Genomic DNA, 19,243 nt, shown 5'->3' with positions numbered 1-19,243 from the left:
CTGAGGAGAGAAAGCGGAGTAAGAGCCTGGGCAGAGTTAACTACACAGGTAACAGAAGTGGGTTCCCCCAGGACCTATGAAGCTTGTGATACCTTCTAATTAGAGAAGTCTGAGGAATCTCATTCCCAAGACATGTTGAATAAAAGGAAAACCAATGAACCCCATGGAACGCTTATCAATGAAGACTTTCTCAGACACAAAAGAAAAACCAAATGACATATGGGCTCACTTCCAGGTCAAAGGTCCTAAGAAAAACAAGCTTCACGGACTTTCACTCTGTGAGTAAATGTTGCTTCTCACTGGTTGAGCACAGTGCCAAAGAAGTCAACAGGATCTTAGGAGAATATATTCAAGTAGGACAAGCTTAACTGGTCTAACAGCTACGTGTTTTAGAGACTCCTGTGTTAGCATCTGGGTTTCAGATTTAAGGTGAGCATACAGGATTTATGTGTTAAAATCAGCCCAAGCATCCTCAGAAAGAACTCTGAATGATGTGTGTTTGAAAGGAGCATGTTTTCATTTTGAAAGGTTAGTACTCATTTTAAATAGTATCATCTATTTCCTGTAATTCCTCCTCTCCATGAACTTATGCACACACACACACACACACACACACACACACACTCACATGCCCATGCACTCACATGCACACACACAGGCTTTCATACTGTTTGTATAAACTACCTGTTATTACACCCCCCAAGTTTCCCTTCTCCCCTTGCCCAGTCTCCTCATGTACATTATTTCATGTGTACTCTGCTTCTTATTCTATGAATTCTTGCCACTGTAGTGATCATACATTTCATTTTGGTAAAAGAACTTTTTATTTTATCTGTATTCATCTAGTGGTAAAATTTAGAAGATATAATTTGAGATTGTATCCCAGATATTGGAATGGAGGCTTTCCACATGTAAACACCTTATAATACAGGAAGTCCTGTTTTACAGATGGGTTCAAAGCAAACAGGTGCTTTGCTCTAGTCTGAAAATTGTGACAGTTCATAAATTTATAACTTAGGTCTTTTCCAGCAGATGGTATTCTAATGGAGAAATAATTGCAGAAGAAATGCCTCCCCCAATAAACCTCTTTTGCATTTGCTTATGAAAAGTTATTTGATAAAGAGAGGAGGAAATATGACTTTTTAATGGTGATTAGGGTTGATTTTTCTAACAATTACTAAAAACCTTACATTAACTGCTAAAAGAACAGGTGGAAAACTCTCTGAATTCTTTTGGTGAGTAACCTTGGACAGGCAAGTTTTCTACATACCAGATTCCAAAACTTTTATAAGATTCTACATTTAAAATTTTTATTGATGGATTTATTGAAACATTGCTCAGAAGTATATTAAACAGATCTGTCTTTATTTAGACCACTTCTCATCCTCTCACACCAGGGCTGGTGGAGGGGCTGAGCAGGGTCCCTGGCCTCTGTGCTGAGCAATATCTCAATGTTTTATTCTCTGTCTTTAGTTTTAGGATCCTTTGGAGTTCATTGCTACATATTGTTTATAGCTCCTCTCTATCTACCTTATTGATAAATTCTAATAGGACCCAAGAGACCAAGTTCATTTATAGAACAGCTGCTAACAAAGCTACCATTTCCTGAGGGCCTACTCTGTGCCTCTTATAATATATTTAATCCTTACACAATTCTGACTGTTTTAATATATTTAATCTTCTTAATCCTTACACAATTCTATGAATTAGCTATTATATCCATTTTTTATGAGTAGGGAAACTGAAGCTCAAATAATTTGCTTACAGTGTCACACCAGGTAGATAGATAGTAGAGGCAGCATTCATAGTGGACTCTCTGAGACTCTAAGTCCTCTGCCATCTCCCACTGCCTCCCAGGTACTGACAGAGCCACTTGCCCCTTGGAAATGCTGGGAACTAAGAATGAGGAGGCAGTGAGCGAGCGCCAATGCTCTCTGATTATTAGAATTTACCAGGTTTTTTTTAGTGTGTCATTTTGGACACATAGTTTGCAGTTTTGTCCAACTCCAGGGTCAAAGGACAAAATAAATGGAAGCTTTTTATGATATTTGAAAGTCTATACAGATGTTCCCTTTTGCTTTTTGGATATAATAATAATGAAACACATGACGTTACAGTAAAGTCAGTCTCCTGGCCTCAGTGCCAATTCACTAACAATGTGAGCAGGGTACTTGAGAAAAAGGAAATAAGGTTTATTATTCATCGATGAAATGGACGACGGAGAGTCAACCTCTCAGAGCTCTGTCTTCCCACTTCTGAGAGAAAATGTCCACCTTTTAAAGGAGACTTCAGAGGCTCAGCTTGAGTATGTGATGAAATTCATGTCCCAGAATAGGTGCTAACCTTGGTTTTCTAGGTGCCTGGCACCACATCTCAGAAGCTGCATGTCTTGGCTGACAGGTTTACTTCCCTGGTGGTCAGAGAAAGAGAGAAGGGGTAGTAGAAGATTGCCTGGTTTAATTGAAGAAGAAAAGGTGTTAACCTTAAGCAATTCGACATGTAGATAAAACATGGGGGTGGGGGGAGAAAGGTTGTCAGTTTGATTGACAAGCAGAGTAATCTGGCCAGCTCTGCAAGCTGGGTACAACTAAAAGTTTTTTCCTTTTGTAGTCCTGGTTACAATGGTAAGGACCCACCTCTCCCTGGGTCACTAGGGCAGGAGTTAAGCAATGTTAGAACATTGTTAAATACTGATAAAGCACTGCTAATAAGAAGCCTATCTTGTAGTTATCTCTTATATTGTTATTTGTTTTCCTTTAAGTCTGCTGAGATATTGGGGGTGTGGAAGGATTGACTCCTTTGCCTTACAGCTGTTAAAGACCCCTTCCCTGAGCTCTGGGTGCAATAGAAGGGCTGCCAGCTAGGCACCTGGACTTCCCTCTTGCCAACACTAGCCACATTGAACCCAAAAGCACAACTCTGGTTCTAGAAGGCACTGCACCAGCCAGCAGCTTGCATTGGAATTTTGCCACCACAGCAGCCACTTCCATCCAGGCCAGAGAAGGCACTTCCTCCCCGATGCCCCAGGAGAAGACCTGTGAGTTGGTACAAACACAGTCTTTCATTAGCATAAGGGACTGCCTTGGCTGTGACATGATTGGTGCAAACACAATCTTTCATTTGCATGAGGAGACACGGCCATGTTGGTACAGACACTCTTGTCATAACCCCCTGGCTACGTGAACAGGTCACTCAGCTCACTTTATCAGCAGTTGGGAGACTCTCCTGTGCTGCCTCCTAGTGTGGCAGGAATAAGTCCAATAAAGACTTCCCTCAGGTGCTTTTGCCTACTTTGCATTCTTGTCATTAGTAGAACAGCTGAGCTGGTAACAGGGAAAAGTAGGGACGTGGTGGCAGTAGTGGGGCAGTGAGAGCCAGCAGTGGAGCCCCTGGAATAAAAGTGACAGGAGTGGCCAGGAGAACATTGAGTGGGCAGCAAGGAAAGCAAAACCAACGTCAAAGGCAGTGCTGAAAGGGAAACTGACACGTGGCCTGTTGGGATCCTCCAGCAGAGACCCCTCCCATTGCAGGTCCCTCTTGAGGCACAGAAGAGCTGTAATGCTTGAGGCCTCAGGTCTGACCCCCACCCCAGGCCTGGAATCCCAAACCACTGCCCACTGTCATCCACACAAACACCTCCAGGGACCCAGAATAACTGAAGGAGCGTGCCTTTGTCTACTTGTGTTTCTATCTGGGTGGCGCACAAGGAACCTGGCCAGCTGGTTTAGGACAGGGACTCACATTTAAACTTTTTTTCCTTGGGAGTGCTAGGGACCAAACCCACTACCTTCCACTTACTAGGCAAGCATTCTACCATTGACCACACCCCCAGCCCTTAAATCCATCTAGCAGCAAATGGAACAGCGGGAATACAGATAGGGTTACACACTGGAAGTCAGGGCTTACTATTTGGCCAGTGAACTCTACCCCCATTTTCCCACCCCTCACCCTAAAAGAACTCTCTGCAGAGGTGTCCTCACCCCACATTCATCTTGGAAGTGTGCAGGTCAGCTGTGGGAAAGGCAGGCAGAGAAACAGATTTTTGATAAAACAGTTTTTATTGGAAAATGAGTACAGTCTATTGATCAATGATACACGCTGTACATGACTTTGGTGTTTTATCATATAAAAATATCTGGCATCTGCTGCAGAATTATACAAATAAGTTTTTGTTTAAAAAAAACCCTTCATCATTAATCAGTACAAACATAATTAATCTAAAATGTCATTAAAAATGGCTCAATAATTTTTCTTTCCTTGCAAGTAAAATTAAAAAAAAAGACAAGTAAGGGAAGATAAAAATTCTGCTAAACCAGTTTTAACCACTGGTAATTAAATACTTCATTGCATTTGCAAATTTCTTCTACACTTAAGCTGACTTTAAAAAAATGTCACTGTAAAGTGCAGTGAAGCCTAATTAATGGAGAAATCGTGAAAGGAAGAGTTTTAAAAAGAATTTGGGGATTAGGGAAAAGAAGTCAAAGGAAGTTCTAGAGGACCAGAAATGTAGCTTCCTTCTGGAACCTTCCCTGGGAAAGGGGGTGTGGCCCTGTGCTTTCCTGTTTAGGATCTTTCTCCTTTAGGAGAAATCCTTTAGGATTCTCAAGAATCCCTTGATTCTTGTCCCTCCCTATTTGTAATTCTTTGTAATTCTTTGACTCCCCCCCTTATCTCTGCCACTATTTTGTTACTAATTCTAAGCTTGCTTTCTTGATATTATATATGCCAGTATTTTTCCAGATGACAGAATAAAAATCATCCACAAAATTAAACTTTAAAAGCATCTAACAGGACTTTGAGGTCATGCGATGCTCTGAAGCCCACCCTGGATTTCTGGCTGTAGTCTGTGTGTGCTGCTAACACCACCACACCACACTGTCAGACAGCATCCAGGAGAAATCAGGCAGAAGGGGAGAGTCAGAACACTAAGCTCGTGTTTTTGTCTAGCTCCAAGAATTTTAGGGGGAAAAATGCCCTCCCAAATAAATGTTTGTGCTCACCACAATATTAGATATTGAAAAATATGAAAAACAAAAGACCTGTTCACAGTCACACAACTTTTAAAACTGTGCCTGTTCCTCTGATAAATGGCACACGAACTTGGCTTTGCAATTTTCCAGAATTGTTCTAATTATCCTGAGGACTGTCATCAAATTTTTTAAAAGATTTTTTATACCAAAAATTTAGCTTTTTTCCATTTTTAATTGGACAACAAATATTGACTTTGGGAGAAAGAATATTTGAAAGTAAAGACATTTTACATGAAATCTAAACATAGTTTTTATAAATTCCAACACTGAAAAGTTTTGAATTTGTTTCTTACATAAAAAAACCATTCCTGGATTCAGTTGCCTCCTAGAAAAACTGTCATTTCTTCTCACATGAGTATCGAGGTAGGGGGGAAGGGACAGTTAGTGAACTGAAATCAAGTATTCAGAGCAATGGACCAGAAGTCAGAAAACAGAGGCTCAAGTCCTAAGGCCAACAGAACTAAAAAAGTAATTTTTTAAATAGGTTATTTTCTTTATATATAAAATGAGAAAAACAGCAGAAAATTAAATACAGTTATCTGAGAATTAAAAAAAAATAAGGCACTATGCAATCTATGTCATATGTGCAAGTTGTTTATGGAAAGCAGCAAGGGACACAGAGATCAACCACCTCCCCCTCAGAAAGCACAGATCCCAGCTAGAGAGGGAGGCACTTCTGGAAGTGGTTGTCAATGGACAACACTAGCTGATTGGTGGTAAGGACAGAGGGCTTTAGAGTGGCAGTCTCTTAGGGAAAGATCCCCAGGGGCTTTGGCATTGAAATAAACTTTAAATTTCAGTAAACGCCTGATCAGCTGAAGAAAACACAAGAAGGAATTCTAGTCAGAGGAGGCAGGAGGTGCAGCCAAGATGGAAGCCCAGGAGGCTGACCTGAGATTCCCATAGCGGGGTTCTGAAGGGGAAGGCTATGAAGACAGGTTGGGGAGCTGGGATGGGGGTGACAAGCTGGTGAGGGGAGCATGGGCTTTAGCTCCTGAATAGGAGGGGCCCCTCAGAGGTGTTTCAGGAGAAGCCTGGTGGGAGGAGAGCAGTATTTGAGGAAGATGATTCAGCTGTAGGATGTGCATGTGGCAGAGCAGAGGGAGGCAGGCGCTGCAAAGCTGTCTCTCAAAGAAGCAACAGTCCAAGTCAAAGGAAGAAGAAGAAGGACAGGACAGTCATTCCAGGAGGAAAGAGTGGGCCAATTTCTGCTACTACTGCTTTTAAAATCTTTTTTGTAGAAGAGAAGAAATCTCTCAGACTACCACCTTGGAATCCCAGAGAATCTCTTTTTTCATTGAAATGACAGTTTTCCAGGTCTATCAAATACAACTTGGTCTTTGGAAACTGACTGGCTGTTGATGTGTCTGGAAAACATAGCCGATGAAAAGTTCCTCCTTCCTCTGTGACATTGTCAGTGTCCTCTATTTGCAGGGCTGCCCAGGAGAGCCACTGCAGGACCAGTGTCCCTACAGCACTCCCAGAGATGGTTACAGTTCTACCATAGGGCTGTGAACAGCTTAAAAGTCATCACTAGATGGCCTTTTCCTGCATGCTTGTTTCTTCCAGTTCACGGTTTGGATGACTTTTTCTCAGCAGTTCACACATTCAGAGAGAGTATCTATGCCCTTTATGAAGGCTGACCCAAACTCTCAACTCTGAATTGCCCTGACCTGCTATTGTCACCAAGTCTTGTTCCCTTAACAACCTGACTCCAGGTGACTTGGGGGACAAGGGACTACACAGGTACATTTTATGACTATACAAGCAGCAGGAGGCACAGCCCAGCCTGCAATGCCATTACAACAAGAAGCACCCAAAAATCTCTTGGCCCAGTTTCTCCATGCTACCCAAGAGGCAAGTGAACCCCCCTTTGTAGTTTCTCCTTAGGGTCTGGCCTGGTGGGCACAGATAGCAGCTGGTGTTTGGATGCAGGTGACCACTGCTGTGCTGGCATGTGGTACCTGACATTTTTCCAGAACCTGGTCTTCACGGACTGTGGTCCCTCTCTAAAGTCCCCTGACCAGCGAATGGCCCCATGTTTCTGCTTAATGAATTTGATGGATTCTGGCATTTTCTCATAGTCTTGGATTTTCTCCAGCTCAAGCAGAATGACTTTAATTCCATCCTGAACGAGAGCATTGTACATCACTATTTGCTCCTCAGACGAATGACCCAGATAGCAGAAGCCTGACATATCTTTCACTAAAATGATAATCAGCCTTCTGCTCTTCTTTATATTTTCATTAGTGACCTCAACAGCATCTGAAAAATCAGGAAGCACAGTGTAGTAAGTCAACGCGCAATTCGTAATCATTCTTTCAGAACACTAACCTCACACTGTTCTTCCCACCTCATCCACTGTGATGCCTAGTGCTTTCTGTCTTGCTTTATTTAAGATTAAAAGGACTGCTCCATTTCACAGACCAGCTCAAAAAGGTGGCCCACAACAGGTGACTGTTCCCCTTAGAACTCAGAAAGCTTTAGTTGAAATTTTAGAAAATTCTTATCATTTGAGCTATACCACTCCTATTTTATTGTACAGTTGCAAAGTAACTAGTGGGTCTAACTAGTCATTAAGTTTTCCAAAACAAATAAAAATCAATTAATTATTGATCTGGCAAACTATGAGAGAAGTAAATACTTGGCATGCAATAAACATGAAAATTGTCATTATATACCACTGAAAAAACTCTTAAAATTGTCAAATATGTGCATCCATGCCACAATCTTCTAGAAAGATAGAACCCAAACTTAACAAGAACAATAGGTCTTTTACTCTCTTGCATTATATACACACCTTCCCCAACGTTGTCATCCCTTCCATAAATGAACAGCTTATATCCAAATTGTTTTTCCAAGACCTCAGGCAAGACTTTAAACACAAAAATATCTGTGGCTGAGGTGGACCCTTCCTCAAAGGTCTTTGGATATAGTATATATGCATCATAGATCTTTCCATCTGAAGCTAAAGGAAAAATGTAATGTATTTATAATCAAAAGGGAAAATAAGGGATTTTGATAAATAAGAGATTTGATAGAGTATGATAAACATGAGATATGATAAAGTCAGTATCAAAAACATACACTTCCTAATGACTATTTGTCTTTTTGTTATGATGGTATGATTGAAGGAGCAATACCAAAGGTGTAATACACCTTTTTAAAGTATTCAACTCATACAAATGTTCTATTTATTGCTTATTACAAAGTTGTTCTTATATTACACTAATGGACACCTCAATCAATACAAAAATATCCTTAGTTCCTTGTTCTTTCCTTCTTCACCAAGTATCTCAGCCATAAATTCTACTCTACTCTTTCTTCCTTTTATATATTATTGTGCTATTAGGGCTTTTATGAGGTTTTTCACAAAAAAAAAAAAGAAAAGAAAAGGAAAGAAAGAACTTTCCTGATGTGTGATAATCTATTCATTTCTTTCATTTGAAAGTGGACCATGGAGTGATGTATGTTATACCAAAGCAGACAGCATGTTCCCAACAAGGCATTCTGAGTAACTAATGCTCTAAACACCTGCTTGTCCTGCCAATATGAACACTAAAAATGTACCTTAACAAACACTGAAATTCAGCTTCGTCAAGTCAGTTGTAAAACTGTAATTATGTATAAGAATAACTACTATCCTTGCATAGACAGCTGCTTATTACCTAAATCTTCAGCAAAGGCCTCTTACTCATCTCCTATATCCCCAGTAAGAAAATACTGCATGGAATACAAAATCATACCTTTCTTTGGGAGAAAGTCAGAGCAGGAACCCCTATACCAAAGCACAATGTCAACCTTGAAGATTTTATAGATGAAAACAGAGCACACAATTATAACTGTTAAAGTAACAAATATCCCAATCATGAGATTCTTGAAATCAGGGACTACAGAGGAAAGAGGGAAAAAATATTAGAACCAAACAAAAATTAAAACTTGAACACAACAATTTTATCATTTTCAATACAGAGGAAGCCCATTTGGGATTAGCCTTGCATCCAGACAATATTAACTCATTCATTATTATCACTATTAATGGATACTAATGTACAAAGCAATCTAGTCTGGATACTACTTACAACTTTGGGGCATTCTATTAAGTTTACACCTAAATAGCATACATAACAAGAGAAAAGAGAAAACATGCTAAACAACATAGGATAGAGCACTCTGCTACAATAAGGAGAGGTCAAAATCACTTAAAAGTATACACAATTTCCCTAAGGTAAGAGAGTCAGCTACTAAAAGCCAAAAGCTTGAGGAAAGAAAAGAAAGGAGGTTTCAGGAGTGTCACATGTCTGCACCCCACAGCCTCTCTTTCTAATTACTTATCTAATGAGTACAGAGCACAGGGAACAGGGTAAGCCACAGGGGGTTTTAGAGGAATGAGGCTGGAGAAGGATTAAAAAGAAGAAAGGAAAAGAAAGTGACTTGTGAATGTCAGGATACATGTAGGCATCCAGAAAAGAGACACTAAAAGCTTTTTTTTTTTTTTTTACTTTTCCAATGTGGAACTGATTTTGGTACAAAGTAAAAATTAAGATATTCTATTGTCCAAACTAAGGTCTGATTGGTCCAATGGATAGTTCATTTACAGTCTTCATTTCCACCTCCACATGACTTTCGGAATAAGCCTGCCCATTTACACACGTGCACAACCAGCCATCCATGCAAACACACACTCACATTAGCACAAATGCTGCTGAGATTTTGAATAGAATTATTTTGAACCTATAAATTCATTTGGGGAGAAGTGGCATCAATATAATATTGTTTTCCAATTTATGAACATTGTATATCCCTCCCATGTATTTAGGTTTTCTTGGTGGATCTCGATTTATAGCAATACATTTTTTAGGCTGAATTACAGAAGACTCAAACATCTTTTGCTAGATTTATTTTTAAGTATTGGATGATATTTTGATGCTACTGTGAATGGTTATGTTTAAACTTTAACTTCTATTTGTATGTTGTTGATATTTAGACATACATTGAAATATACTATGGCAAGATGCTAGTGATGTTACTAAATTCATTTACTAATTCTAGTAGTTTGTCTGAAGGTTCTGTTAGCTATTCTTCCATGTACACATTTACAAATACCCTATTTTAAATTCAACTACAGATTATTTTAAATAATTTCAACACTGTGTTTGACTATTCCAATTTACAAAAACCAGTAATTTCTGAGATCCTCTTTATAAACAAGATATTTAGGTTTCCCCTCTGTGTCCATCATGTAGTCATTTATTTTAAAATATTCAAATTTTAAAATATTCAAATTTGCTAGAATGTAGCAAATTTAAGTTGCTACTTGCTTTGGAAAAAGGATAATTAGTAAGATAAGTGGTTAGCACATCACAGAATATACAGTCAAGTAAAGAAAACTAAGTATAAGAGATACTTTGCTACCAGAGTAACTAACAAAAGCCCTAACCTCATCTGGTTGGGCAGAGAGCTGGGTTGAAGGAAGGCAGACAGCAAAGCTTTCTATCACATCAAACAGTTCAGCTGAGAAGGGAAAGCAGATTAGAAGTTGCTGGGCTGAAGAGGAAGTGAAGAGTTCCAGGCACAGGAAACTATTTGAAACTTCAAGGTCATGGACCCTTACTGTAGTAAAATAACAACAGAAACAAAAATTGTACTTCAAATCAATAGTTTGTTGTTGGGGAGAAATGACCCAAACAATGTATGCACTTGTGAATAAATGAGTAATTTTAAAAATAAATAAATAAATAAAAATACATTAAAAAATAGTTTGTTGTTTACCTGGGTATACTAGTTGTACATATGCTGCACTTATCTTATCTGTATTCTTGACCAAACAGGTAAATGGGTATAGATAAAACTGACTTCTGACTTCTGAGATATTAAGTGTTGTGATGAGCATATTCTTTCTTTTGTCTGAAGGATTTTCCACACTGTTCAGAAGAGAGAGTGAATGAAGTTACATAGGTTAGCTGTGTCAACAAGGAATAAGGTATATATATCTGGTTTATTTTTTTATTTATAATATGAATTGCAGCTGGACTATCACCTACTCCAGTCACAGGCATAATAATTAGACAGTTTGCACACCAACCTAAAATTGTGTAGCCCCAAGTTCATTGTTAGTAATAGACCCAGTCGCAAGTTAAAATCACCAGCTTCTGAGAGGAAAGATACAGACACAAGCGTTCTGGCCGCCACTGGACACAAAGAAGCATATATTAAACAAGAGTCAATTGAGACAGAAAAAAAGGCTTTGTGGATGCCGGGAAGGAGAGGAAACAGGAAGCAGGTAGATCCTTCTCCTATAGGTATATAATAAACAGGAAGCCAGTAGAGACTTCTAAAGGAGTACTTGATTATTGACCCATTTAATGAGTCTTTTCTAAACTACTTAAAATACTTAAGGAATAACTCAGGATAACTGCTTCATTGGAATGTTGTAATATGCATAACTGAATTTAAGAGAAAGGCTTCTAACTGTTTTGGAATCTGTACCACAATGACCTGCATTTTTACCATCAATGTACAAGATCTTATAATTCTGTTTAGCTTACTTAGCAAAATGCAAAATGGGCAGCAAAGGATTAGAAACAATGAACTGCCAAGCAGCCCTGATACTAAATAAAGATTATATGCAGGGTATATAACACCTGGCATGGAATTTAATATCAAAATTGATTGGCAGGCTTACAGTTGGTAATCTTCCTCCAGTACTGGATCATCAATAAAAGCAACTTCTGACCCATTCCACTGCCAGAAGACAAGGTCACTGGCCTTGCCAGTGACATTGCAGATCAATTGTATATTGGATCCTGCAAAACAGTGTATTTTTAATAAGATTAATTGATTTTTATTCAAATTTTATTCAAATGTCTCTATATCCATAAACAGCTATTGAATTACAGAAAGACACAAAGAAAGAGGAAAATTGTCCTTAACCTCACCAGCTAGACATAGCCACTCTTGGTAACTGTGTATTTCATTTCTTCTCTGTATACCCAGGCAATTTTGTAAGTGGGATTTTACTACTTTGTAATTGCTGTGGGTTGGGGAATTTCAGCCTCCATGACTAGTCCTCCAAAATGGGCTGGTTCTTGGCTGCTTAACATTTCATAATGTAGATACACTTGAACAATTTTTCCTTATTGCTAAACATAATCCATTTCTAATTTTTTATTATTGTGATTAATATTCTAATATTGTGTATACAAAAGTATTTGTACATATCCAGAAGCATTATTTTGAATAAAAACCAAAGTAGAACCAATGAAAGGAGATCCGTATTTTAAAAGCCAAGCCTCTCTCAAGTGAGGCCCCTCTCTCCACCAGTACATGCCAGCATCACTTTCCCCAAACTTCCAGATAAGGAGTATTTTGGTTAATTATTGACAATTGAGAGAAGAAAAAAATCCACTTCAATTTTCACCTGCATTTCTTTTTTTTCCTCCATATTGGGGATTGAACCCACAGTCTACAGCTAGGCAAGCTCTCTACTGAGCTCCACCCAAGCCATCTGCATTTCTGGTTATTTTGGAGATGGGATCTCACAAACTATTTGCCCTGCCTAGCCTCAAACTGCAATCCTCCCGATCTCAGCCTCCTAAATAGCTAGGATTACAGGCATAAACCACCAGTACCTGGCCACTGTATTTTTTCTAAAAGCCCTCTCTACCACCATACCACCAAATCAGGAAAGCACCCACACACATTTTTTAAAGATATTTCATTGTTTTGATCGTCATCATTCTTTTTTTTTTTTTTTTTTTGTGGTACTGGGGTTTGAACTCAGGACCTCTAGGCATGAGCCACTGGCACCTGGCAGATTGTCATCATTTTTTAATCTATCTGGCATACAACTGTCAACAATCTGGTGGAGAGCTTTAACTTAGTGCTTTTGTCCAAATAGTTCACCATAATTCCAGACCACTGATTGATATAACTTTCCTTCTCACTAATTTATAAATCTGCCTTTATCATAAAGTAAATTTTTATTTATTTTGGACTTGAAATATTTGTACTTATGCCAAGTATACTTCTCTCTCTCTCTCTCTCTCTCTCTCTTTCTTTCTTTCTCTCTCACTCTCTCTTTCTCTCTCTGGTGTTTTGAGAAAGGGTCTTGGTATGTTAGCTTAGGCTGGCCTTGAGCTGTTGGTCTCTGTGCCTCAGCCTCCAGAGTGCTGGTATTACAGACATTACATCTGGCTCAGGACAACTGCCTCCCAGTCAGAGAACGGAACCCCAGATTCCTGCATGAAGTGGGGGCATTCACCAGTGTACTAAAGAAGACAGCTTTTTATTCTTGAAATAAAACTTTTTCACTAACTTGAAAAACTATTCTGAAAATAACTATCATTTGCTTTTGATCAGTAGTCTTCCCTTCTGCCTAAAAGCTTGGCTTTTAGAGTAAGAAACCCTGTTCCAGTCAGATCAACTTCATTACTCGTTTCTCAGAATTTTGAACTGAGCCCTTGGCTGGTGTTTCCATGGTTGGTAAGAATCCATAGGAAAGTAGAAATAGGGAAAACAGACATAGCCAGACTCTTGCCATGAGACACACAAGATCAGCAACAACAAAAGCAGGGGCTGGATGCATGGCTCAAATGGTAGAATTTATCTACCATGCATGAGGCCCTGGTTTTAATTCCCAGTACCTTGGAAAAAAAAATAAGACATAATTTGTGGCACTTTCCCTATCTTTATAAATTTAAGAATTGGCGTTTGTGATCTTGAAATCAAAATAATGATTTTGATCATCTGTTCACAATCCACTTACCCAAGTCCACTTCCATTGTCTCATTCGCTGGACTCACAATCACAGGTCTATAGGGCTTGATTTCCTCTGAAAGAAAAACACCCACAGAGCTTCTCAGTCTCTTACAGATCAGAATCACACTCCATTTCAACTTTGGGCAAATGTGCTAAATAGAATCTGGCCAGATGATACCTCAAACATAAAGAAGGAAAAGGGAGGCGAGAGGAGAAGGAAGGAAGCCAGCACAGAAGGAAGCCAGCAAAGTGAATACCAAGGCAAAGCCAGAATCTTCAGACCTGAAGGTGTGGTGCTGCGAAACGCACACACACACACACACACACACACACACACACACACACACACCCCACCACCACCACCACCACTACCACCACCACCAGGACCCTGAAGGTTGGAGGAGCGCCTCTCTCAAGTGCCATGGAAAGGCACCTCCTTGACAGGAAGAACTATTCAGTGTAGACCTGCTGTGTTTAGTAACTTTGTTAATGACTCAAGATTAAAACATAAATGGTTATGGATGAATGCCAAGCAATTTGTCATAGTTTATTAAAATTGGCAGAAAATTGCCAAGAGTTCCAGAAACTAACCTGACTCTTCTTTATAGGACCAGCTTAAAGGCTAATCTGTGGCCAAGAGGAAACTCTAAGAATCAGTGATCTGGAATGCCCAATATTCCACCACTGGGCATAGAGGATGTTCAATAACGACTTTTGAACCCAGGAATGAACAAGAAGCAATAGGCTGGGTCTATGGGAAAACCAAAATATTCCTGATCCCAGAATAAAATACATTATTTCTACACCTGAGATCAGAAATAGAGACAGAGACTATTTAAACCACACTTGGTCTATTGTTAAAAATCCCCCGGTGCCCAGTTCTCCCTAGAGTTTTACTTACTGTTTTGGTTGTTTCATCTCAAGAAAGATAAACTAGAGCTACATAACATCCATGGACAGGCTGCTGAAAACTCAAGATTATGGTTGTAATCAAAGAACACTGACAGTTATGAGCACTTGTGAGGTCATGGCAGGGAACTGATTTTCATTCAATAGAATTAACACTTGAAAAAGTAAATTATTACAGGATTGGGAAAACATAACTATACGTAGGGTGATCCTGTTTCTGGGCTTGCCTTGGATAATCCTGAATTATACTTACTGTCCCAGCAAAATTACTAATAGACACCCCTTTAACTTGCAAAAAAAAAAAAGTTCTGGTTAGATTAACTCATTTTATAATTACTTAAAACTGACACAGAAGGTTGAATAGCCTGCTCATTCTCAGACAATTTATGGAAGTGCATTTGTTTCATCTTGTTATGAAATTATTCTTAGTATCAGACAGGGTTACCACAGAATTGAAAGCCCCAGGAAAATTAAGGTGAACAACCAGCAAATACCCATTGCACACCTTTGCATCAGGCATGTGACCATGAGCTGAGCATTCCTGATCTCTAATCTTCCCAACAACCTTTCTTACAGAGGAGAAAACAGGCTTAGACAGATTAAGTAACTGAGCTAACAAAGAACTGTGCTAGATCCTGGGAGTGATTTATCCTAAAGCCAACTGGTGTCCACCTCATTCATGCCAATAACTTTTTTCTTTTTTTTATACAGGGGATTGAACCAATGGCCTCATGCATGCTCCATAGCTGAAGTACATCCTCAGCCTAACACCAAAGGAATTTGTTGATGGATCCTCAAATACCCACAGTGCAGGCTAAGTGCATGGCTAAGAATCATCTTAGCCATGACCGAGAACAGCCTACTAGATCAGTTGGAAAGTACAGCTCAAAATGTCCGCTGATTAGCACTGCCTCTGAAATGGTAGCGAAAAGTATTTACATGACATTCACTAACAAAATCTAAGGTCATAGGACCTTCATGAAGTCACCAAGCTTCTCCTAGATTTAGTTCTTCCACGGAAAATCAAAGTAATATGAGAATCATGGTCTCTGAGCCATTCCAGACCCAAACTCCTGGTGGAAGCCATGACTCACCTAAAGTAAAAAATTCTATTGTCCTGGTAACAGGATATTGCCTTGCCAAGTACGTGTAGGATATATGACAAGTGTAATTCCCTCTATGCTCTTCAGTTACATTCCTCATGATGAGTTTATTTGTGACTCCGGAAAAGTGTATATTATCAAGAAGTAGAGGTGTACAATCCTAGATAAAAGAAAAGAAACATTGAAAATCGGTAACTTTCCTCTACGGTACCTGCAAAAGGAATTCCATTGTTTCCACATTAACAAATTAAAAAGTGACTGGGAAGGTTGCTTGGACATATTAAGTTTAAATTTTGTAATTTTTCTTTTTTTGGAAAGGCAAAAGTTAATTATATTCAATACTAGAAAATTTTTATACACAGAGCCTTGTGCAGTGAAGGCTAGTGAAGACAAATTTATTTTGCAAGAAAACATATTTGAAGAAAGAATGTTAACACAGTAGTTTATCAATACCATCTTCTTTTCTTCACTGATTTTATTTATTTTGTATTTCTTAACCTCTAAAAGATGATCCCTATCAGAAGCTAGGATAAAGGTACCAAAACATGTGTTCCATACAGTTCTAGTCAACCCACTTCTCAAACAGCTACAGAAACTACCAAGTTATTTATTTACTGAGCATTTAGTTTGTAACAAAGCACAAAATAATATATGCTGTAATAAACAGTTATTCCTAAGTGCCTTAAATTGTGACTCAGTCTTTTCCTTAAACATGTTTTATTTCTATTACTTTTCTCAACTATATTGTATTAAATTAAATAAAAACAGCAAATGAGATCTTAGTTAAGCTTTTAGTTAAATAAAGGAAACCTTATAATTCTTTTTCGATTCTTGAACAAGTTTCACCACTAAAGAGGAAACTATACAAATTGAAAAAACTCTTTTGCAGACTCATTATATTGTCCAAGACAGAAAACTATTTTATTTGCTGGGAAACTAAAATAGCATTTTAAAAATAAAATTACCTTATACCACTGTACTTTGGGTAACTCATTATTTTCATCTTTAAAAAAATCTAAATGAGGGCATACAAGACTTCCATCTTCTGCAATGTGTAGTCTCTGTATAAATATAGATTGTGCATTATAACACAAGTTAGGCTCATTCTCCAAAATCTTTGCAGTTATTTTAATTTTGAGGCAGTAAGTTGAATTTCTAAAATAGAGTAAAATATGGAAATAAAGCATTATTAAAAGATTTTGCTGTCCTTCATTATTGAAGGTACTTAGAACACACATTGGTAATACGCTAATTCCTTTCTTACCTTACTGCACAATAGTAATGTCCTGAGTCTTCTACCTTAGCAGGAACAAACCAAAGTTTATCTTTCTGCTGATGAATCCTGGAGTCTAGTTCTGTAGATATAGGTGTCTTGCTGTCATTTTTATACCAAATTATGGTGCCTTTGTTTTCATTTGGGTTAAGAGGACAGGCACGGATATCAATCTCATTTGCAGATGAGAAAAAAATTATGTTTTCTTCACGTTCATCACATTTATCTTTAAAAGAGAGAAAGGGAGCACTTTCCATAAAAAAACTTTCCAGTGTTTCTTAATGCAATATCTATACATAAACACACCAATTATTAAATACATCAATTCATACCATATATAAAAGCTTTACAGGCTTATGATTAAGAACATTCCCTTGGGAGTCTAGAACATTTATGTTCAATTCCAGCTGCGTCATTTATTATGTATGTGTCATAACTTTCTTACTCCCTCTTCATTCATCTAAAATATAATAATAATGTAGGAGAGACATCCATACTTCAGTACAACTAAAGGCTTACCCTCCCACTTGAACAACTAAAAATGGGCAGAGTGCATGAAACAATACTGTCCAAGACACTAATCATGCAGGGAAAAAGACAGGTATCAGAAAGATGGCAAACAAAGGCAGAGAGCCTGTCAACTTTCAAACTTACTGTCCACATTTCTGCCAGACAACGACATTGCAGAGAGGAAAGACAAACAAGTCCAGAGTCTCTCTGAGGTGAGGTGATGAAGCTGGGTGTCTGTTTAGATAAAGGGTTTGCTGGACCAAGTGTGCAGATGGTTATAAATACATAAAGGGTTTATAAATCTACTCATTGTCTTCCTTGAGTCTAAGTAGCAATCAGTGTAAGAATGTAAGAAAACCACCCAAGGCTAGAATGAGCATTGTCAGAAGGATGAGATGGAGAAGCACCTGGAGCACACACAATGCTGGGAATAATTAATATTCCCTAAAGCCTGAAGGGAAAACTTCATGAGGCATCAAGTACAGTGTCAACAACAAGGGGATTGGACTATGAGCACATGATAAAAGTGAGAGCACACAAGGGAGGGGTGAGGATAGGTAAGACACCTAAAAAACTAGCTAGCATTTGTTGCCCTTAATGCAGAGAAACTAAAGCAGATACCTTAAAAGCAACTGAGGTCAATAGGAGAAGGGGACCAGGAACTAGAGAAAAGGTTAGATTAAAAAGAATTAACCTAGAAGGTAACACCCACGCACAGGAAATCAATGTGAGTCAATGCCCTGTATAGCTATCCTTATCTCAACCAGCAAAACCCCTTGTTCCTTCCTATTATTGCTTATACTCTCTCTACAACAAAATTAGAGATAAGGGCAAAATAGTTTCTGCTGGGTATTGAGGGGGGGAGTGGGAGGGGGTGGAGTGGGTGGTAAGGGAGGGGGTGGGGGCAGGGGGGAGAAATAAACCAAGCCTTGTATGCACATATGAATAATAAAAGAAAAATGAAAAAAAAAAAAGAAAAAAAAAAAAAAAGAAGAGATGAGCAATAAAAAAAAAAAAGTACAGTGTCAAAAGAGTTCTGAGTCCACATTTGGGGGAAAATTAGGCTAATGATTCTAATAAAGGATAAAACCATTTACAAATAACAGCCTTCTGGCAGAGAAAAACTCAAGAACATTTTTAGTAATTCAAAAAGATTCAGTATCCAGCATTGAAAAATCTACAATCTGTAGCATCCAATCAAAACTATTAGTCATACAAAAAAAATCATTAGGAAAAAAATCAACCAGCCAAAACTGACACAGAAATGACACAGATAACAGACTTAGAGATGAGAAAATTAAAATTATTATTTCTGCTGTATTCCATTCATTCAAGATGCTAGAGGAAAGATTAAAACATGCTGAATATAAATGTACAAGAGATTTTTTTAAACTTTTACCAAGGAAACTACAATGTCAAATTAAGAAATGCACTGGATCTTTTTTCCAAGATGGCAGCTAGAGGGAGGAAGCAGAAAGCATGCCTCCTATAGTGAAATCTTGGAAAGACACTGGAGACACACCTTGCAGGCAAAACCACCAAGAAGAGGCAAAACTTTGACCCCTCCACACCTCCAGCCGGCGTAGAGCATCTCCAATTCACGTTAACGGAGAAACCAGGAGGGCCCCCAGGCTGCCAGTCACCCACGCCCAGATGGC

The 19,243-nt window shown here is 38.6% G+C and overlaps 1 protein-coding gene and 1 long non-coding RNA gene across 9 annotated transcripts in view; one reads left to right on the top strand and one right to left on the bottom strand.

Annotated features, from left to right (window-relative positions):
* The first annotated feature begins 394 nt into the window (after positions 1-394).
* Positions 395-15,731, top strand: LOC141414886 (uncharacterized). The gene is made up of 3 exons (XR_012439840.1): positions 395-528; positions 10,944-11,013; positions 15,411-15,731. It is a non-coding gene; the product is annotated as an uncharacterized lncRNA (long non-coding RNA).
* Positions 5,783-19,243, bottom strand: part of Il1r1 (interleukin 1 receptor type 1) — a 74,467-nt gene continuing 61,006 nt past the window's right edge. For 6 of the 8 annotated variants that reach the window (XM_074050436.1, XM_074050433.1, XM_020157396.2 and 3 more), the window contains 9 exons: positions 17,067-17,301; positions 16,768-16,957; positions 15,794-15,962; positions 13,798-13,863; positions 11,716-11,836; positions 10,803-10,954; positions 8,777-8,920; positions 7,831-7,998; positions 5,783-7,295 (listed from right to left, as the gene is read on the bottom strand). In XM_074050436.1, coding sequence (XP_073906537.1) covers positions 6,877-7,295; positions 7,831-7,998; positions 8,777-8,920; positions 10,803-10,954; positions 11,716-11,836; positions 13,798-13,863; positions 15,794-15,962; positions 16,768-16,957; positions 17,067-17,301 — 1,664 coding nt within the window. In that variant the 3' untranslated portion in view covers positions 5,783-6,876. Of the gene's footprint in view, positions 7,296-7,830; positions 7,999-8,776; positions 8,921-10,470; positions 10,644-10,802; positions 10,955-11,715; positions 11,837-13,797; positions 13,864-15,793; positions 15,963-16,767; positions 16,958-17,066; positions 17,302-19,243 lie in introns of those variants that run through there. The other 2 variants (XM_074050437.1, XM_074050438.1) reach the window with 2 other exon arrangements.

Source organism: Castor canadensis, chromosome 12 (genome assembly GCF_047511655.1).
Source record: "Castor canadensis chromosome 12, mCasCan1.hap1v2, whole genome shotgun sequence".
NCBI classification, from domain to species: Eukaryota; Metazoa; Chordata; class Mammalia; order Rodentia; family Castoridae; genus Castor; species Castor canadensis.
The sequence above is the reverse complement of the archived record's forward strand: the minus strand, read 5'-3'. Positions and strand labels throughout refer to the sequence as shown.